This window comes from Mesitornis unicolor, unplaced genomic scaffold, assembly GCF_000695765.1.
Source record: "Mesitornis unicolor isolate BGI_N332 unplaced genomic scaffold, ASM69576v1 scaffold45245, whole genome shotgun sequence".
Taxonomy (NCBI): Eukaryota; Metazoa; Chordata; class Aves; order Mesitornithiformes; family Mesitornithidae; genus Mesitornis; species Mesitornis unicolor.
The window spans coordinates 8,140-30,368 of record NW_010188383.1 but is presented as its reverse complement, the minus strand read 5'-3'; the positions used below and the strand labels follow the sequence as shown (position 1 = coordinate 30,368).

The 22,229-nt window shown below is 43.1% G+C and overlaps 1 protein-coding gene across 3 annotated transcripts; it reads right to left on the bottom strand.

Moving 5' to 3' along the window:
* Positions 1-1,657: 1,657 nt before the first annotated feature.
* SMAD9 (SMAD family member 9) lies at positions 1,658-21,779 on the bottom strand. 3 transcript variants are annotated; one of them, XM_010185732.1, is made up of 6 exons: positions 21,156-21,779; positions 14,376-14,633; positions 11,387-11,524; positions 9,397-9,618; positions 4,804-5,060; positions 1,658-1,813 (listed from the first exon to the last, which is right to left on the bottom strand). In XM_010185732.1, the coding sequence occupies exons 1-6, from the start codon at positions 21,565-21,567 to the stop codon at positions 1,670-1,672; spliced, it is 1,431 nt and encodes a 476-aa protein (XP_010184034.1). In that variant the 5' UTR covers positions 21,568-21,779; the 3' UTR covers positions 1,658-1,669. The 3 variants fall into 3 exon arrangements, with proteins under 3 accessions (XP_010184034.1, XP_010184035.1, XP_010184036.1); XM_010185733.1 differs by having other exon boundaries at positions 1,659-1,813; positions 11,414-11,524; XM_010185734.1 differs by lacking the exon at positions 11,387-11,524 and having other exon boundaries at positions 1,659-1,813.
* Positions 21,780-22,229: the final 450 nt, after the last annotated feature.

Below are 22,229 nucleotides of genomic sequence, written 5' to 3'. Positions count from 1 at the left end.
ATGTGATGTAGATTTCAGGCATCCTCTTCTAATTATGCAGTAAAATGTGTAGCACCAGATATTGTGTGAGAAGAGAAGAAATATTCTATAAAACATATTTTTTCTCAGGATACTTTTGGTGTGTTCTAAGGAGGAGTGAGACTGGAGAAGTTATCACTCTTTCTGACCCTTAAAGCAAAACAATTTTCAGTGGACTGTTATGCTTGGAAGAAATAATCCTCTACCCTTTCAGCACGGTAATGGGGACCATCAAAATGTAGTAAGAGTTTCACTTGCTTCCTCAGGAAAGGTTACCAAGTGAACAGCAATTTGTAAGGCTGGCTCTGGGGATGGGTGTACGGGCAATAGGTTTCCCTTCTTACAGATGACCCAGAGACAAGGAGCTTTAGCACATAAATTCATTCTTTGCTTGTTTGTGGCTTACGCTGCCTCACCATCCTCTGCAGGTGAGGCAAAAGCAGTGCAAACGATACCTGTATCTAAGATGAGGAACCATCCACGGGGATGTAGGGAGTGGCAGGGAAGCCCTCTCTGTCAAACCCAGCATTGCAGTCAGATCCCAAGGGCTGGCCCAGCACAGGGGTGGACATGACTGACTCCCACCTCCTCACTGCATTCTATGAGCGTGGGGCTTCCTGTTCCCAGTACAGAGGCTATCCCAAGACGAATGATAAAGTCATTATTTGGTTCTTCAATGCATACTTCATTTCCCTTTTCTGAATCACAGTTCAAGTCCCTTCTAGACGTACCCTTGGTATCAGCACAGTAGTCTAACTACAGACAGTCTTAACTTTAAAACAAACTATGTCAATACTGTATAATGGATAAGATTCAGTTTACATGCCGGATACATATGCAAGTATGTATGTACTTTGCAAAAAAGCACTGGAAGTTAATTAGTTTTTAAACTTATAGGCATATATTTAAATTTTTTTGTTTTCCTTAGGACCTTGTTGCTTTTCAGTGCAGCAGTACCGTACACTACTGTGTTAACAGTATCAGACTACTCAGATGTGTCCAGAATGTTCTGATAAGGCTCCAGTGCATCCTGAGGGCTCTCTCCTCCTGTCAAATCCTAGGGGAGACAGGGATGCCTCAGCTCCTCGGAGGATCTGTTGTCCCATCGTGCTTTGCAGCAGGGAGACAGACTGGAATCGCAGTTTAGCCCTTCAGTTCACTGGATAAAAGTCATCTCTATGCATAAATCCTGTGCACCACCTAAGGTCCTCTTTTAGACCTGGAATTAGGATGTAAAATGGATATAAATGGCGCACAGATCTGACTTTGGTTGCCTGCAGAGGGGTGAATTTCACCTACTAGGAACAGCTACAGCCAGGTTTCTGAATCTGCATGGAAGTGCTGAGAATTCGCACCGTTTACTGGCTTGGCTGGGGAATGAAGATGCTCGCAGGAAATGTTTGACACTTTTGCAGGAATTTGGCTTATTTTGTACTAGAGAACAGATATGCTGTACCTGAATTTCTAAACTTATCGTACTGGCATCAGAGTAACTAGAAACCACAAAACATAGCATAAAAAAAAAAGTAAGACTATGTATAGATATATTTACATCTACATACATCTACATATAGAAGCTTCTGTTCACTGGAAATCCTATAAGCCACTGCCTGCAATAGCATCCATCCTAAGGGAACTCTAGAGATGATTCTTAAGAGACTGAGGAGATGGGGTTATGAGGTGAGCCCATCTGTGTCAGCACCTTATCCAGCCATTGTAATGGTCCATGCAGGTGGATCTCAATCCAGCAGGGCGTGCTTGTAACATCTTGGCGATGATACTCTGCTCCCCAGCCCTATAAAAGCATCAAATGACCAAAAAGTGAGTTAAAAAAAAAACAACATTAAATCACAACTCCAATGCTGACAGTCAAACACAACTACAGATTCCCTAGTTCCTAAGATTTAATACTTTGTCCTAGGGATAATTTTGCCTAGAAACATGGCTCCTTGGTCACTGTTATCACAGTGATCAGGGACTCTGTACTATTAAATTACAAATGCTTAGTCACACTTCCAGGTGCTGAGAACAACTGGCACGGCAAGGCCTGTTTCTGAGCTTGGCTGCCTGCAAGCAGCCCATGGGGAATGGGCCCTGCTGTTCGCACCCCAGAGACATGCCCGGGAAAGTCTGCCAGGCTGCTGTCTGGCACAGATGAAAAGCAGGCCAGGCCCCGTCATAACACTTTAACAGGAACTGGGAATGATCCTCGGCACCGCTTCTTTTATCAGTAGAGATGCATCCTAGGAGCCTGAGATCATAGAAGTTTCAGGTAATTATCTGAAGCTCTAGAAACTTCCAGCAGGGTTCCTCTGTACCATATCTAACCTATGTATAGACATTTTCCATAGGTTTTCTGTCCTTGAACATGTCACCTCTTTCGACAGGAGTTCCTGGCTGCCTGCTGTGGAAAGTCCTCCAGTAATTTCTCTAGGTCTTTTGAGGAGATAAGGGATGTGGAGTATCTGACACAAGATGGAGAAGTGGTGGTGGCAGGGAGAAAGAGAACCAGAAGTCCCTGCACCTCAAGCGGGCACAGCATCTGCTTGTGAAGCAGGGAGCCTGATTTCACAACAACACAAGCTGCCAGTCACAGCCCAAAGTCTTGCAGCTCCCCGCCTGTCTCACTGCCAGAACTGAACTCTGATTTCCATAGGGCAAGGTGCAAAATGCGGTCCCACTGCAGGATGAGGATCTTCATCTGTGGGCCACTGACCAGAAAAGCTGAGCCTTACCTATCATTATGCTAGTCAGGTGGGCTGATATCTTTGTCATGAGAAAAGGACATGGAGGTATGTTAAGACTTATGCCTGCTGAAGCTACCTAAGTTGGAAAGCGCTGAACAACTCAGACAACTGAGGCTGCTAGAAACCCCTTCTCCAGATGAGCAGCTGCAAGACTAGGATCAACACCAAAACTAGATGCCATAAGTGGTCTGGATAAATTAATGAAGAAATGCAGGGAAAAAAGCAGAAAAGTAAGATATGGACCCGCCAAAGTCCAAAGAGTACTTTTAAACAGGTGGCATTTTTCTGACCTGCAGAGCATTTGTCAGGCTAGAAAGGGCCTTGTGTTCACAGGCACCTCAGATTAATGTTCTGGAAATGTTTGCTTAAAATGCTACTCTTTAGATTAGCACAGTTCCTCCCAACTGGCAGCTCAAGCATGGATGGGGTAGGAGGCAGGGTCTCCTGTCCTTTGGCTCTGCTTGCCCTGTGGGCTCAAAGTGATCAACAGCACCCGAACACAAATCAGAGGAGAAGCCACAAGACTGCCCTGCACCTGGGGGCTCTTGGTGTGTGACTCGTATAGACAACATGCTCCTCTGTGCACTGCATACCCAACATCTAGGGGCGGTCCTGTCCCCTGATTGACCACACCAGGGCTCACACCTGGGGAGAGAAAGAACTTGAGAAGACTGAGTACAGGAAAGGCTTCTTACAGGTCATGAAGGAAGAACATAGATGAGATTTGCATAGCTATTTTCCAAAGGTCATGGGAAAGGGTTCAAAATAACTACTTGCACTGGTCTTCTGGTGCCTGAGGCACCACAGTGGCTGTTACTGTTTCAACAAAGCAAGATGATAATATGGCAGCAGCATTATTTAGTGCATCAACACCACCATTTCTGCTGCCACGCTGGGCATGGAGGCAGATAACACATCAAAGAGACTGCTCCTGAGTCGCTGAGATAATTAAAATATTGCATAACTGGCTACACTGCCTTTACAAACAACATGCCCATTCATGTCTTCCATTAAAGAAAATGCTGTTTTATTGGGTTTCTTGCTTTTTTTTTTCCCCAAATGTTTGTGTATGAACAAGATGTCAGTTCCTTCCCAAGAACAAAGTAGCAGCATGGTAAGGGCACTCTTACTGCTCTCAGAGAGTTAAGGAGATGGGTCCTCAGTGATGGCTGGAAAGAATCAGACCAGAAAGCTGCATGGGACTCAACTCGTCTGCTTTGCAGAACACAGGGGAACTAGGCTCAAGCCTCAAGTGGTTTTGTAGTATCTTAGATGTGAATTCATTCAGCTTGATTCAGTCATGTGTATAGAACCAAACCTGCAGGACAAAGGGATTTACTCAAGCCATTTCCTACGGTACCTAGCAGGACCAACTGGCTTCTAATGGTGCAACTTTTCTAGTTTGCAGGCTGAACATTGCTGCCAGCTCATGCTGCCAACATTATAGGAGATCAGTCTGGTGCATATGTAAACAGTCTTGAAATACTTGCCATTCTCTGGGGTTTAGATGCTACAACAGGCACGTAAGTAAATCCCAAGTGCTAAAAGGAGTCAAGAGATCTCATTCTGGAGTGAAGGCCATTCAGAAGATTCAAGAAACTCCCAGAAAGACAGATACACTGCACACAGAGCAGTCAGACTGCAAAGTTCAGATATGAAAGACGGGGAAACAGTAATGGCTTTGGTGGTGGCATGTGCTACAACATTTACATGCTGTTAAGCCCTCTAAGTTGAGCTCTTTATGCAATCAATGGGGGAACATCACCATGCAATCTCTGCTTATTTTCCACAAAATGCCTATGGAATATCTAACTTTTGGAATCTAAGAAATTTCCAAGTTGACCACAAAAGCTACCGTTTTTAAGCACCAATAAGTTTAAGGCAATACTGTAAAACAGCCAGTCTGAATTGCTATTTGCAAGTTAGGTGTCTAAATCCCTACTTGGGAAGGATTTGATGGGGTCTGGTTTTGCACCAAAGCTAGCAAGTGATGGGATCTGCATTTTCAGAAATGCAAGAGAAAACAAAGAATCCTTACTTTAACAAAGCTCATTCGAATAGTACACATCTTGGTCAGCTCATACACCACTTCAAAACCATGATTGACTGACTGGGCAAGCAGCTGGGCGAAGAGCTGGTTGTTGAAGATCTTGAGGCTACAGCCACTGGGGATCTTGCAGACTGTGGCTGGGTGGAAACCATGCTGGTAGTTACAGTTGCGGCTTTGCACAAAAATACTGCTGTCACTGACACATTCAGCATAAACTTCCCCACCGACGTAGTAAAGATGAACACCTTTAAAAAGAAAAAATAATGTGTATTTGTTCACAATACATTTTATACCCATAATTCTTTAACTATTTTACTGGTGTGGCCATAGAAGGCCAGGACCATTACAGGCACTCAGTGCTTATGTACTGCTTTTAAAAAAGACAGTAGACTGTGCACATCCATGTATCTGTACAATGGACCCAACAACAGTAAGAAGAAATTGTCATAAATGCTCTTTCAAGTTTCTGGTCTAGGAGAATAAAGTCTTGGCACTTGATGTTTTCCTTTGTTTCTCAGTGAAGGTTGGTTTACTTCTTTAACCAAACAGCACAGTACTTTATGACAAGACATACATACACATACATATACACACACATAAATATCAAATAGTTGTCAACCATATACTAAGCATGGGTCTAAACTGTCAAAGAACTGACAAACCTCTTATGCATTACACGTCTAAACAAATCTGCATTGCTGAGCACATGTACGCTGACCAAGACCCACTTTATTGCACATTATTTTTTTACTACAAGACCTTATCCCATGCAGTTCAAACACAGCATGGTGTGCACTTAAAATACCTTTTCTGTATTTTACTTTATCCACCACATTAGAACCATGTATTTCCATTTACATGATGTGACTTGCTCATCAGATCCTGTTCAAAGTGACCTTTAGGAAGAAAATGACTGATTGGCTTCTAGACTTTTCAGTGCCCAAGTGACTTATCAATACCTAACTCTCAAATTTTTACTGTGCCCTAGGGAAATGAAGATGGAAGCATTTCTACCCATTCAAAGACTTTGGTCCCCCCCAGGATGCCTGCTTGCATGAAAATGTACCTAAATTCGTGGGATAACTTATCTTAGCCCAATTCAGCAACCTTAACGTTAGGGATCTTATGTAAGCTAATTGTGTAGATGCCTTCTCTAGCTGACAGATGATGAGAGGCACTGTGACCAGGTGATTCACTCCATCTGCTACAGAGTGTGGGCTCATGGCCAGCTTCAACTGATGGAAATCTGTGCAGGTGCTGATAAGGCTCCCTCGTTCCCTGCCCCTGCTGCTTCTTCCCACATCTGCTTTCAGGCTGGCAGCAATGTCTGAGGATTGGGCAGCCATCCAGATCGGGGAACTCAACCAGCCAATAAACTTAAAAACAAACAAAACAAAACAAAAGAAGATTTATTTGCAGTGAGATCTTCATCAGTACAAGCGTGGCAATGGGGATCCAGACTGCTTAAACGTGAGCATGACACCACACCCTGAAGGGTGGCAAGTCATCCTGTGGAGATGCCTAGACATTCACCCTTCCCATGGGTATATGAGGTGAGATGAACCCTTCCCATGGCCAAGAGAGGTGGAAGAACTCTGTTACTTGTTCTCATAAAAACTGAAATAAAAACAAAACTCTCCTCTCTATTCCCAGGTACAGCATTCAAACCCTTACATATAAATGAACATGTTCACAGAGTCTCAGTGGAGTGCCTGCTAAAGATGACTACGCTTTAATAACTCAGTTGTAATTAGTTTTACTCCTGTTGTCTTTCATACAAAAAAGACTGGTTACATATTACCAGTCTGTTCGTAATTCTGTGGTCATGACAGCAAGGGACAGCAGCACATCCTTAGGACAAAAACAGACTCTACACAGAAGTGGGAAAGGCTTTGGGAAAAGCAGGTTGAGTGGGAAAAGAATCTGGGAAAAATACGCTCTCCCATAGACTTCCAGAGTGACTCAGACAGGAACCCTGAAGTCTGTCTTCAAGCCATCACTTGACTTTTACTTCTATGCACCCACGAGCTCTCAAATTAAATGTAAGTGGCAGGGGGGTGTGGCTCCAGCCCAACTGCACCAGACATGGGGTGTTGCACATTGTGACTGCTATTACTTGACCTATGTCTCCTTCCCTGTCTCTGGAAGATGGATAAAAGGGAAGGACTGAAAACACACAGGTCCTAGCTGATGCTGATGGGGTCCATATAACCTCCTGAAATAAACAGAGTGAGAACACAGGGTAGGAAGAGAAGAATAAGGACATGAATGTTCACCACATTTCAAATCTTCAGGTGTGGCTACTGATTTAGGGTGACCACACTTCTGTGTGCTAAGGTGAAAAATTTTAAAGGCTGGATTTTCAGAGTATATTGAGTAACAAAACTTCTGAAAAAATGAATGCTTTCAAAGAGATTGCCCAAACTATGTACTATAATTACAAAACCACCAAAGTCACTTCTGAAAGTAGAGACCACAATTTGCTTTTCCTTATGGACTTTTTAAAAGCAATAAATTCAGCAGTAATGAAATGTCAGTGTGTATTTCCATTCTTCTGGTATTTTTCACCAGAGACAAGCACCCTCAAGGAAGCCAAGCAGCTGAATGCACATTTGTAGAAAACCAAATCAAGGGTCTATATGTTTTAGTGGGATTTCGCTGCTCTCTGCAGAAACTGGAAATTCAGCAGTCTCCAAGCAGCCACATCTCTTGACACTGATCAGAAGTCCCCTTTTCGTCCTTGAAGTACGACTTCTGAAACACGTCCAATTCCTAGTAGATGTTGCATTGTGTTCTGAATTGTTTTTAGCTTTGATGTGGTATTTCCAGGAAACTGTTTCACGCTGATACACTAGATGACAATTCAATCACATATCCTTATCCTACTGAGCTAATCTTGTTTACTCACTCTTTTTTCTCCCCCGTTAACATGTGACAATTGTATCCACTTCAGTAGCTTTCATCTGTCCAGCATGCACTTTTGGAGTTGCTCTGTGCTCTTCTGCAGGCCTGTACTCGTGCCACCCTTACTCCACGTGAACATAGTTTTTTTAAGATTTGCATAAACAAGGAAGAGCAGTAAAATTAAGGATCTCTGATATACTAAGCTCCTCTCTGGGCAACCTGCTCCCTTCCCTTGGGCAGATTTTTACCATACGACTTTAAAGGACTTTTAATCAATGAAGACAGATCTTCAGATTTGAATGGATGAGGATCATTAGCATTTACTTTACTTTCTTTCTGTTCTCTCTCTTCCTCTTTTTGGGCAGAAAGTCACAGGATGTAACATCCTGAAATGACAACTTTCACTGGGATCTTTTGTCATCCTTCTTTTAGTGTCAGGCCCAGCTTTGATCTACACCTCTCTGGCACGGTGACAGAGCTGTTAGAGAAGCTTTACTTTATTTTCTGAGTAAGTTAGAACTAGATGTACAACTCATTTCTACTCCTCAGAATCAACTACTAAGACAGATACTTGCAGCACCACACTGGCTTCACACAGTACATCTGTGACACAAGTACTTTCCATCCCAGAGGAAAGTTCAAGAGCTAAGTACATCTCCTGTGCTGGCCTTCAGGTTCACTGTTGCTTGTAAAAACTATGTCACATTTATTTCAGAGCTTCCTTGTATTCAATCATTCAGCACTAGACTATCAAGAGCCAATTAAAATACTGCTCTAGGCCTGGGAAATGAGGTGAGGTTGACAAGATAATAGGAGTGGAACAATTAGGGTTAATGAGCCCAGTGGGAAATCCATTCCCAGGCAGCCACTGGTGAGAGGCTGGGTTGGCAAGATAATGAGTCTAGACTGGATATACCAGAACAGGAAAAGCTTCTTCTGCACAGAGAAGTGGCCTGTACAGAGCTTCTGACTCACCACCACAAAAACCAGTAAGTTCTGGAAGAATATCAGGCCCTACACAGCCCCAGTGAGCTGGGACGGAGTGTGCGTGGCCATGCATGCCCAGGTGTGGTCTCCTCATATTTGTCACCAGTAGCATACGATCCTATGTGCACAGGGTATACGTACACCAGAAGCGGAGTAAACAAGGAGAACTGCTGGAGGATGAACCCAAGACTTAGTTTTACTGGCGAGAAGTTGACAAGACAGGGAATCAGACTGATGCAGGGGGAAAGCTACAAAGGCAACTCCTGTAAGAGTTCTTCAGCTAAATAACTCAACTACTAAGTGTTTCATCCATCTCTCTTTGTTATTTGGTAGTAAGAGAACCAGGCCTCAGGAAACAACAATTATCCGTTTAGTGGCATTTCAGTGGCAATATTCCCAGTTGCCAGAAGCTCTAATAAATAAAATGAAAATACATACTGCTAAGTTAGAACACACAACTATAAACAACATTTTTCTCTTTGCTGGCCAAGTAAATAGCTTTTGTAAGGAGCTACTCTGATGATAGTTATCCAGTCAGGAAAGAATCAGCTGCTTTTCTTCTATTTCAGAAGTAATCTCAGAGCTTTGGTTTTCAGACAAGCACATCTGACAGATCAGCTAGATTGGTTAATGCAATGCACAGTTCTTTCAAGCTCTGAATATTCCCAGCAAGAAGGGATTTCGTCTTACCTTTTCCTATGTGTCTCCTGGTGTTTTCTATAGTAGAGTTGCGGTTTACATTTGAGAGCAGTCCCAGGCAGAACCTGTTTTTGTTATTTGAGGGATCCGTAAATCCATCTATAAGGATACTTCGAGAGGAAGCCTGGAAAGTCTCCCCTACCCGGTTGTTGAGTTCATAATAGGCAACAGAGCACCAATGTTGGGGTTCCTCATAGCAAACAGGTCGAAAGTCTGTAGGAAGTAAAATTATACAGCTGCTCAGGTCTTAGTAATATTTTTTAAACAATCATTCTCTGTCTCCTTTCCTCCCTCCCTCCCACTCCTACTCCCCTGCTTTTTCATCTAAACAGTCATTTGTGTCAGACTTTATCTCAACAGCAGCTTCTGTTTCTTCTTAATTTTATGACTGAAGCCGCAGACATGCAAAAGGCTGGTACATCAGCTTAACTCTAAGCCTCTGATGAGTCCCACTTGTTTTTAAAAGTGATAAATCCACTGCATTAAATTAAGCACATGCTGACATTTCTTGCTGAACCTGGGCCCAACCTCTACACTGAAAACAGTAAGGGATACATCTGCTCTGCACACCAGCAGGAGCTAGAGATGACAGATGGGTTCAAAGCAAGTCAAAACTGAGCCAAGCCTTCAGCCTAATGCCAAACTCCGAAGTTCAGAAGTAATCAATCACTCCCCCCAATTTTTTGCATGCTTTGAGGCCTTCCGCTTCCATGTGGGACCATAAGCAGAAATGTCAGCAAGGTCATTTCTTTTGGATCTATTCCTGCCTCGGTTTTCTAACTCAGAGATGGAGAAAGACTAAAAAATGTAACAATCTCTGAGCTTCAATTGTCCTACAGGAATTAGTGGGAAACTTTATCCTGCCTGCCCACCACAGGCATATGAGACCTCCTGCCTCCAGAGCACCTCTGTGCATAACCTCTAATAAACTTCCAAATATATTCACTAGAGCAGAGATGGTAAACTATGGTAAAGAGATCAAAATAACTCGACAATTTATTTAAAAGTATTGGTGCCTGGCAACTAGTTATTATCTGGCCATTTTGTGTACCCATCTGTAATTAGCACTATCACCCACATCTTCCCTCTGCTACAGTTCTGTGATACATATATGTTCCTCACTGTTTCAGAAGGCTGGCATTATTTTTTAATGTGCACAGTGTTCAGTCCTCATGCCATAAAGGACATTTGTTTATGACTAGAATACACTGGACAGAAGAACAGTAGTGATTTTTCCATTGCAAAAGCAGGAAGCCAAAGGAAAACCCAGCAGAGGAACTCCATATCCCCTTGCGGCTCTGCAGCAATGGACTTTGAACAGTGGAGGCACCATCTGCTACTACTAGTCCAGAGGTAGCAGTGGCCATGGTGGAGTGGTCATGAAATTGCTTTGAGGGGAGTGAGGAGGATCCCAGGCCCTTCTACTCTGACCACCCATGCCCTCTCCCACTAAAGCATTCTTATATGTGGACGAAGAGTTTGGCTTTCTGCAAAAATCTCTTTATACTTCACTAGAATATGTCCTTTTCTTTTTTAGCCTGCCAGTAACGTAACATTAATACAAAGATGGCAGTAAGAAAGGTCCCAACCACAAGGCTTTTAAAGTACTTGAAACCCAGAACCGAAGGTGATAAAGAAATCAGTTCTGATATTGATAGTGCTCTTTGTGTTATATTACCTCACTATCCTTTATTTGATATCTTTGTCTTTACAATGTAGGTAATAGTGTTTGCTTTCATTAACAGCTTTCCAACTATAATAGTTCATGGGTGCAAATAAGGTCTAAACTTTTTAACTTCACACATAATTCACTGAATTCTTAAATCAACCTATTCTGCTAGCTAATGGATAGGTTTAGTACACAGCCCTACAGCAAAACTGTCTGAAACCTGTTATTACAGATCACTGAACCTTCCTGTTCAAATAACAATTTTTTCGCTTAACAGTTTTTCTTTGAAGAATAGTACAAATGGTTATTTACTTTCAGCTTCTCCATCGGCAGATTTACCTCCATTGGGCAACGACAGCACGAGTTGACTTTCAGCTATTGCATCCATTGACCGCCCATTGTGGGTTCCTGGAGGTTCTCTTGCATGGTAAGGCGGGGGTGGAGTTTCCACTATTGGAAAGAAGGGAAGAAAGAAAGAAGAGAAAGACAAGACACCTAAAATCAATCAATACAGTGGTGAATTCTACCCAGCTTTTCCTGGTGAATAGTAAACTCTTCAACAGCATTGTATAGCTAGAGAAGGGCTGGAAACAGAGTGCAAATGTGAACATGGCCTCCCTTCACTCTCCAGAATAAGGTCATTACATGTTCAGGGAGGTGAGATTGAGCTGGACGTGCTGCACTTCAAAGAGAGAGGGACAGTCACAACAGTGCCTCAGGCCTAGACCAGTGTCCAGCCAAGCTCTCTGTTATCGTGAGCTACTACCCTAAGAAAGTAACATAGTTTGATCCTTCAGACTTCTCTTTGAAACTTGAAGTGGATGACTTAAGAGCAGAAGGTAACTTTAACTGACCCTCTGGGACAAAGCTCTCCTTTTTCACAGGCTGTAAAAAAAGCCTATGAAAAGCCTTTGAACTCTAAAATCAGACTCCAGATTTGTCCTTTTTACCTCTGTCCTACAAGAGAAGGCCACCCCTCTTCTGGTTTGTTCCATCTCCTATCAAAGAGCAATGGATGTGATGAAAAAATATGGAGAAAAAGTATCAACTCACAACCTACCCAGCTCCTGATCTGTTTCACTTATGGCACAGTAACCTAGAAAACAGAATGTGACTCTATAGTGGGGATTCGAGGATTCTTAAGAAAGATGGGAGGCTTTAGAAAGTTAAAAAAAAGGCACTTCATTTTCATGAGAGAAAATGATGACATTCACTGCATAAACACTAAAAGCATGTAGCTCTATTCATTTGAACAGAAACTCAGTGGGTTTACATATAAATTATAGCCATATACAAGCTTGAAGGAATGAGGTTTTCTTAAAGAAGACCAGAGTTTAACCTGGTTCCAGGTTGGAATTTCCTCTGGTGTTTGGGGTCTGTTGGCTGGCCCTCAAAACAGAGCAGCTTCACCCAGAGTTGAATAAATGTGGACTGTCTCATAAGACAAGCATAAAATCTTCCAAGTAAGTACTGGACAGGAATGTGACTCTATTTAAGCATTATTCAGAATTTAGGAATTCCGTACACTCTATGATATTTCTAACATATAGATGATGACCCTCCTACAGAAAATGCAACAAGCTAGTATAGAAAAATAAAATCAAGAAAGAGTGGGAGAGAATACAAGTCACAGAAAGGAATATAATGTGGTTATATAGGTATTTTTGATGTCAACACCTAAGCTAGTCACCATAAGCTCTCCTTATATGCACTAAAGAAAAACAGGCACCTGCAGACTTGGTGCATCTCAGCTACTTTAAATATATACCTTCAGATGCAATGAATCTTGCTCTAGGAGTGCTTGTTTTTCTCCACTGTTTACAGAGAGAATATAGACAATTGCATGAGATGTAGAAATTTGCAGTGCTGACATTTATATTTGGTCACACCAATCCCACTCAAGGTTCTCGATGTAACTCCAGTTTGCTTTAGATAATCTTCCATTCCTGATTGTCACACAGGCAAATTACACTTATCAGCGTGCTGTGTGCTGTGATATCGTCAAGTTCAGGTTGAGCCACTTCCATTTTTAAGTAGGTTTGCGAGGTCTTAAGTTCAGTCAGCGTCATTACATAGTTTCATACATTACATAAATCATGGAATGATTTACCTGTCAGGACCAGCTCCACTGAATCCAGTTTGGTTACACAGAGGTGAAAAAAAAAGATGGGAGAAAACAAGTCCTACTACTTGCTGAAATGTTTCGATGTTGCTAAATATGATTTAATCTGAAGTACAGATCTAGAGAAGAAATGAATGAAGGTCCATTCAATGAATGGAGAGGGAAGGAAAATATCACACTGTGTTGAAAGTGGCCAGCTTAAAAGGAATACTACAATTACCTCGTAAAAATAAACACCTTTCAGTGTTTATCCACTATTCAGTTATTCAGTCTATCCTTGCACTTAAAATCAAAATAGACGTATCTTTAAGGACATGGATTAAAATGCTTTGTAGTTGAGACAGTAAAACATTAAACTACAAGATTCTGACCTGAATTAATCCTTGTGAAAAAGCTGAGATCACAGAAACTATTTGAGAGTTAAAACAAAGTACAGAAGTGAATCTGAACCACGTTTTGATATGAAAGCTAGCTCTCAGCTGTGTTGCATGACACCTTCTTGGTCTATTTACAAGTAAAAGCATAGTTAAATTCTCAGGTTATTAGAGCAGTACTAAGTAGTTCACAATGCAAACAATCTGAGTGACATAACCCTGCTGACCTCAGAACTGTGGAAATGATGAAACACATTCCAAAGTCAGGAATTTGCTTGGTGGCTTCACCAAGTATTGGGCCAGATTGTTAAACACCTTAACTTCCTGAAGTTTATACAGTCAGCAGGATCACCATACACTAAAAAATATTTCTGTGTACTGATTTCCCCATTTTATTCTGTCTCTCTTGATGGAGTTTCTAAAGGTCCCTACCCTGACCACCTCTATCAGAGCACCCTAACTTAGATGTCACAAGTGCTCTTTTCTGTGTATTGTCACAGAAGCTTGGATATGCAGTTTTTGGCCTGGCACACCTGCTCCTCTTCTCAACTTTCCCCTTACAGTAACCCTGAAATCTCATCCAGGAACTTCTAGGGCGAGAACTAAAGCTCTTAGTCCCTTGAGCGTCTGTCAGAAGGACTGGAAGACAATACTAAGAGACAGTCACAAAAAAATCACATTCCAAATCCATTCTGTCCAATCAGTAGCTACAGCCTGTGGGGAGCACACAGAATTGGCACCTGACCCGAGGCCCTGGCAAGAACCTCAACCACCTCAGTCAGGATGGCTGACAGCTCCTTCTCACCTGTGAGCTGATAGGGACTTCCTGGTCCAGAAGAGCTTCCTGGTGAGTTGGGGTAGCTGATGCTGTTAGGTGACTGGGAGAACATGTGGCTGGGCGATGATGGAAAAGGGGTGCATGGAGGATGCTGGAAAGAATCCGGATAGGTGGCGTTGTGCGGCATCAGTGGCTCGCTGTGCAGAGAAGTGTTTCGAAACTTGGCGAGGAGGCTGAGGTGAGGGTTAAACTCGCTGTGTCTTGGAACGAGTACAGGAGGCAGGACTGAAAATAAAAAAGAGAACAGAAAAGGTCTGGTTAAAATTGCACTCTTGAAAGTATATCCCTTTGTAAGTTAAAAAGAGGCATATTTTATGCTGCCCATATATTGCTGACTATATACAAGGTACTGAAGGGCAACAAAGCTGTCCAAAAACAAGAATCAAAAGTTGATTCTTGGACATCTTTCCTCCAGATTTGCAGACAGTTGCTGCAATTCCATACGCAAAATATGGATTCATTCCTGACTTAAGCAAGATAGCATAAAATTCAAACGTATGACATGTGCACACGGCCCTCCTACAGAAATGCAAGTGGCATATTTCTCCCTCTCTAAATTACCCATTCCTTCCTTCTTGAAAGACTGAACATCAGGAGTTTGCTAAATATCAGCAGGATTTGCCAAAACCGCAGCCAAGTTGAATAACAATTAATAGTGCTCTGCAACACTCTGTACATTTTACTACCAAGTGTTTTACAGATGGGCAAAAGGAAGCACAGAACTGAACCCAGACACCAGATGGAAAAGGTTTTCAGGTACTTAAAAATTCTGCCAGACAGACAATGGAATATTAAAAGGAAATGTAAATGGCAACTCAAATATTGCAGCAATACTAATTTAGTTCTTACAATATAGTTAGAAAAGATCTAGCATGAAGAGGCAAATGTCAGTGGTTGCTAGTTAAGACATGAAAAACGCAGGCCAGAAAACTGAACTCCAAACCCATCCATGTAAAAATTGGTCTTACAGAAGATATTGCCTCCCTTCACAAACTCTCTTTACTTACATCTCATACTGTCAGTGCTGTTAACAGCATTGCTGCACGGAGAAACCTGAAGTTGACCCAAATGATTTTGGATTCTGACATATCAGAAACGAGAGCAGAACTGGAGTCAAAACACTTCAGAAAAGCCAACTAAGTGAGTTATCTATAAAGATGCAACCCATAGGTTGGAACACAGAGGGCTGATAAATACTTCTGCATATGGGAGTTAAACTTTAAGCTTTAACTGAGTACCCTGTAGTCCTTGAAGGGAGAACAGCACTTACAATGGGCAATTCATGTACCCTGAGATTCCTCTATTAATTTCTAGCTCACATAGTGCCTAATTACCTTAGTTAAGGCCTTAAACACAGCCAGAGAGAATGAATCCCCAGTTGCTATTGCGCAGATCTAAAAGCCACCAAAGAAGATAAGGAGGTAATTTGAGTTACTGTGACAAGGATGAATTGTCCCAGTACTGGGATGGGAACAACTCAGCAGGCTTGTATTGACTGATCTAGTGTCCAGAGCTCCTCTGGCCCAAAACCCAGCAGTACGTAATCTTTCAGTCTATCCCTGTTAGCTTATAGAAACAAACAGCTGTGTGTGCTCTTGGTTATAAAAGCTGACAAGAATATATGGTTTGAATGTGTTTTAATATATTATTTGGGCCCAAAAGCTCTGTCTAGTTAAGGCCAATTCTCTTGAGGTAGATTAGCTAACACCTTTTAATTACAGTGAACTCTCATTTATCCAGCATAATGAAAGAGTGGTATAATTGCTAGAAAGTAAATAATATACAGATAATGCAAAACACATGCATGAGAAGAGGCTGTAGGAACACCCTCAGTGCACATCAATTGCTCAGAGACCTGTGGCAGTTTAAGCTGGAGGAGGAGGACCAGTGCTTGGTACCAAGAGCAGGTTTACAGCTTCTTGCTTGATGTAGCACTAATGCTGCAGCTGGGGCAGGGTTAAATCATGCTCCTGCCCACCCACCGGCATCTACCACTTGGGAATTTCCAGTCATCCATGAAAAACTGAGCCCTAAAATCAAACTGAAGATTAGACTGATGACAAGGTGTTCACTGCAGAAGTGAACCTGAATCTTCTTACCTGCCTGGAAACATGGGCACTGTGACACCTGTTCAGAGACTATACTAGACCCTTCTCTGTTCCAATGCATTTCTCATGAGCTTCTGGCCACCACATGGATGGTGCTCTGGAGATTTCTTTCTTTCCTTCTGTCTCTGATAGGTCCCTACATGTGGGATGAAGATTTTGTTGCCACCCTCTTAAGTCCTTTGGTAGAGAAATGTATTTCTGCTTTCTTACTACTCCTTTCACTTTTTGGGTTTCCTAGATTCCCCAGGTAGGGCTCATACAGGCAATACAGGTATTCACATCTGAGATGCATTGCCCAATCTCCCATGGATATCTTCATAGCCAGTGGAGAGAAACAGACTATTTTAGTGCTCAGTTCATCTGCTCTATATTGGCCCAAGACCAGTACCACCACTGTAGATGTGGTTTTGATGACCTGGATCCCTCCCATCCCATGCTCCTGTGAGCAGCTCCAGGCTGTGAGCTGCTGCTGCTTCTGGAGTTTTCTTCTGCTGCTCCATGAAACCGTCATGATGTTTGCCAGGTTTGCTGCTGCCCTGCCAGCTCTGAGCAGCAGCCCTGGAAAATGGTGAACTGGTGATCCTTTTTCACCCAGCAGAGGTTGTTGAGCAAGGGATAGCTGTGCTACAGCAATGCTGTGCTGTGCTGGGAGGCTGGCACCTCGCTGTGGGTACCACTGCTAAGCAAGAGGCTTTCTTCAGCCCTGCGAGAACTCAACACAATGCCTTCTCTAAATGAAAGCTGAGAATGTGGATGTGTGAAGAGCACTTGCCAGGGAAAACCTTTGACTCACCCTGAGTGAGTCAGCAAGAGGAATTTTCAAGCCTTGAACTCATTCCCAGCTTTGACCAGGGTACTCTTTAATTTCTGCTCTGCTGTACAGCTTTTGCCACCTCACTCAATCTTTCCACTGACCGCTCTGTGGCTGCCTGGAGGGCTAAACCCTCTGTGGTGGAGAGGAATTCAGAGATTTTCTTTTTGTGGCTAAAAACTCCCCAGAGGGCCTTGTTCTCCTTGTTCTTTTGGTAACAGATGTCACTCTCCAGGGCTCAATCACTCTGAAGGAAGTGTGACCAGAAGCATGAAATGGAGTGACTGAGTGCATTGGGACCTGCCTGTCCTCATAATTTCCCTGTGTTGTCTCCGTTCAGTGGGGTCCTTTTCTTCTACCTGCTATTCTCCACCCAGAGCCAGGGCTGGATCCTTCCTTCTATGCATGCCCAGGTGCTGGTGATCTTTGTTCAACTGAAGACAAATATGGTCATGTTCCAAGCCCTGCCACTGCCTTTCCCACACTAGGCTTTCTCCTGCTCCCTTTAGCTGCACTAGTTCTTGCTGGAAACCTGGCTGTGCCCAGAGCCTGTGACTTCAGGTGCTAGAAAGCACTTATCTATCTTCCTCACAGTTTAATTCCAGGTACAACATCCACACTGCAATTTCTCACCCAGCAGCCCACCTTTGCAGAGTTCATTGTCTTCAGAGACCTATCCTCCGATGAGATCCATCTGTTCTCTATGCCCATGACCATTCACAAACACCAAACACAGGGCCAACAGTGAGATCATTGGGTGGTCTTCCAGCTGGGAGGCTACCACATCTTAGTCACACTGGGGTTTCACAAAAGCAATCAGTTAGTCTAAGTCAAAAGTTCATTTAGGCTCATGCACAGCAAAGGTGCACACTAGAATCTGCACTATCTACACATGAATGATCTCATACAGAAACAAAAGGATAAATATTTGGGCAGCTTTTATATTTTTCTGAAACTGCAGCTTCTCCTGACAACAAACCATTCAGACTTTTGATGAGCTCTTCAAGGCAAAACAATGAAGAGGGAAGCAGAGCCTAACCACCATACCCATCTCCTTTAGGCTAGGTGGTCTAACCCCTCTCTGCAGTGGGATGTTGCACAAATGGAGGAAATATTTGCTGCCTTTTTCCAAATGGTACCTGCTGCTCAGAAGACCTGAGGAGAAACTTGCTGAGGGCACTGGTAGCAGCAGTAAAATCTGCACATAATCTGTGCAGTAGTGGTCAGCATACACTAGGACGTGGCTGGGCAGCCTAAGGACACAGCGGAGGCAACAAAACCCCTGAATCTCAGATCAGAGCTTAAAGCTGCTCTCTTCTAACCCAGGTCGAGGGATCTGTCAGGCCATCAAAGAAAGGGTGAGGCACTCCCATCTTTGACATAACTCATTCATTCTGAATAAAAGTTACCGGATTTGCTCACTGACTGGTTAACTCAGCACGACACACTGCAGTGACGGAAAGTGAGCCCCAGAAGGATGGACATCTGTATGAAAACAAAACTGGCTTGCGGATTATAAAGAATTGCTGACTAATTTCATGGGTGGATTCTATAGCTCCAGAGGATGAGGTTCAGAGAATCTCACCTAAGTCTAAGATCATGAACAGCCAAGATGCAGAAGATTTCCTGTACTTAAAAGAGGACTGTTGCTTAAACAGACTGGCACCTAGATCAATCACTCCCAGCCTTTTCCGTGGTGATCTCACTGCTACCGCCTTCTCCTGAAGCTCATTTTTTCTCTTGCCTGGCCACCTCCTTCTTGCAGCACTGCTTTCTAACTGCCTCTGGCCTGGAACTACATTGCTGCCATCTGCAGTGGTGTGAGGTACCTCTCCTGCCACTGTCCCGCACCCCTGAGCATGTTGTATTCCTTGCTGCACAGCATTTTTAGCAAGGTGAAAACTCACTTGCTTCAGCTTCTGAGCTGTCCCCGTAAGAAGAGTGGTAGGGGTAAATACAACGGCCCAAGAATAATTTCCAGGTCCTCTGGAGAACTGGCACAGCACAGCTTGCATCCTCAGAGCTGTGCTCTCACATATGAAACAGCGGTGGTCACGTCCAGAGTGCCCAAAGTCCCTCCTGAGGGCTGACCCCTGCACCCTGAGAACTGCTTATCCATGTGAGTCCACACAGGTCAAAGCTGTGCCCGGGAGCATGCTACCAATTCAGCAATACTCAGACCTGCACCTTGGCCCCGTCTCATTTACCAGCAGAGATGGAGCCAGTCTGCTGCACAGACAAATGGTAGACATGTTCACAGCTGAAACCTTCTAGGTTTTAGTGTCAGAACAACAAGCTCTGGCAGCCATTGAGCAGCTGCTGCATTACCTCAGTACCAGCATTTGTTAGTTAGCATCAAACAGATCAGAAGATCAGGGCTGAGGCTCCATTAACTACACTAGAGTTACACAAGAAGAAATGAGAAGACACTAAAGACTACAGCTTTCAAAGAGAAAGATACACAAAATGGGATATTTTATGAGCATCTTTTCTTAGATTCTTGAGGAGTTTATTTTAGCGAGGCAGGAGATCAGCTCTTTCCACTGAAAACTGTTGACAACACACACCACTCACTGCAGCTGTAAAATTTTAGTCGTGACAATGTTTACAGCAGTGCAGATACAGCTTCAACATTAGAGCTCTACTGCAGTGGAAGGGCTATCAGAAAAAGGAGCAGTCCCTGTTGTTTAACAAATGTTAACAAATGTCTTTCCCTTATTTCATCTGTGTGAAAAGAAACATCCCACAGTTCACTTATCTGATCCTAATGTCACCCCAGAGTAAAGTTCATGCCAGACAAAGAGTAATCACAGAATAATAAGTATACACTTACCAACCATATCCATTAGTAAATTAAATTACTGTGATTTTTGGCAGCAAGGGAGAGCTAGGTTAGACATTAGAAATCATTTTGAACTGTGAGAATAGCAAAGCAATAGATTCATTTGCCTGGGGAGGTTGTGGAACCTCTATCACAAGGGATTTTTAGAGCTCCTTAGAAAAACTTCTGTCAGGAATGTACCTGGTAATTTGTTTTGGTTTGGGAGTAGGGGCAGAGGAGAACAGGATGACTGCTCTAATCTCTGCCAGTCCTGCTTTCTAAGATCTCTACAGAAGTCAACACTGAACACTATAATTTTTTAACAGCTGTTTCATTGACACAAAGCTCAATTAAGTGACCCTTCAGTGAGCTCATAAGCTTTCAGTGCTGACCAAGTCCAGTCTAAAGAGGATCATTGGTGGAAAAAAATAAAAGTTTTATGGGAATTTGAAGGATTTGTTTCATATAAACTACCCATTCAGTAAGTAAATCCCACTGAAAGCAGGCCACTAGGAATTTTAGGAAGAATCAACTGACCTGGTTTCATATCCACAGCTAAATAAGCCATCTTACTGCAACTCTGATCTTTAAAGAGAGAGCTAATAATACATATTTTCCTGTGAATTAATGAAGTGATTGTCAATTTTCAGACAACAAGGAATAAATCCTAGCCAGGGCGGTAAGTCTAGGCTGGTTCTTAGACTTCCTGCCAATGGACACCAGTTTGCAGGAGAAGGGTTCAGCACCCACGTCCACAGAGAGAAAGCTGCTTTCAGCACCCTGGACAAGATCCAGGCACTCTCGTGGGGCCGACGGGACACTGACTCCACGGGCGAGGTGCTCCTTACTCTGTGATGCCACTGGGCAGGGAAAGACTCAAGGTCCTTCCATCAAACAGAGCCTGCCTGTTCAGATTTCAGAGCGCAACCTGGTAGGATGCACCGGACTAGACCTGTCCATGCAAAAGCTAATAGAGAGATGTGAATCATTTCCAATAGTATAATTACCTGGGGTTTCCACCCGCCGGTAATGGTAGGGGTTAATGCAGACCTCTTTCTGTTTTGAGCCAAATGGGAACTCACAACATTCCAGTGGTTTCAGCTCATGGTGAGACTGTAAATCAGGCCAGCGCCACACTCTGCAGTAGATGACGTGGGGGAGCCCCTTGCGGTGAGACACCTGCAGCCGCCCATCCAAGGAACGTGGGATCGTGACACATTTACTGGGCTGACCTGGGCAGCTCAGAGCCCTTTCCAGTTCTTCCATGGCACCTTTTTTCTTCTTTAACTTCTTCACCAAGGAATCAACAGCTTTTTCTGCCCACTTTTCCTCTTCATCTCCTTGTTTCCAGCCCAGCAGCCTTTTCACTGCAGGGCTGGTGAAGGAGAACAAGGAACTGATAGGGGTGCTGGAGTGCATAAGAAGCAGAGATTACACACAAGCGTCAACAGAAGCACAAATCACCCTCCTGCTTTGCAAGGTTTGCACGGAGTTTCCACAATTTTGAGATGGACGCTTCCTTCAAAGAAAGGTTCTTCCACACGTAAGTTTTTGTAGTCTTAGGCACTGGTTACAAGTAGTCCAACAGGGCGGGTCTCAGAACTTTCCAAACATTGAGAAACTGCTGATGAAGCCTGGAATAACAACACAATACACAGTTAGGCTTCACACACTCCTTTCATTGTTCCTTCAATAAAATCTTCTGAAAGAGAAATTATTCAAAATGTGTATTTAATTTTCAGTGTTCTTCTGTTTGTTTTTTGCTGTTTATTTTGGGTCCAAGGCTTTCCTCGCCACTCCCTCCTTCACACTCATTTTAGAGTTGGACCTCGGAAGGCATTAAAAGTCCAACCACTTAAATCCGTGTTTAGAGTTTAAATTAAAATTAAATATGTAAAATTAATTTTTATAGAAGTAATAAGCAGAATACACTTTTGATTTCAACTCCATCTCTCCCCCTCTGATCTCACTCTACTGTCAAGAGCTCTACAACATTAACCGCAAAATTAATTTTAAATTCAACTACTCACAGATTTCATTTATTGGCTTTGAAAGATCTATCACTACTCTCCAAGTTTATT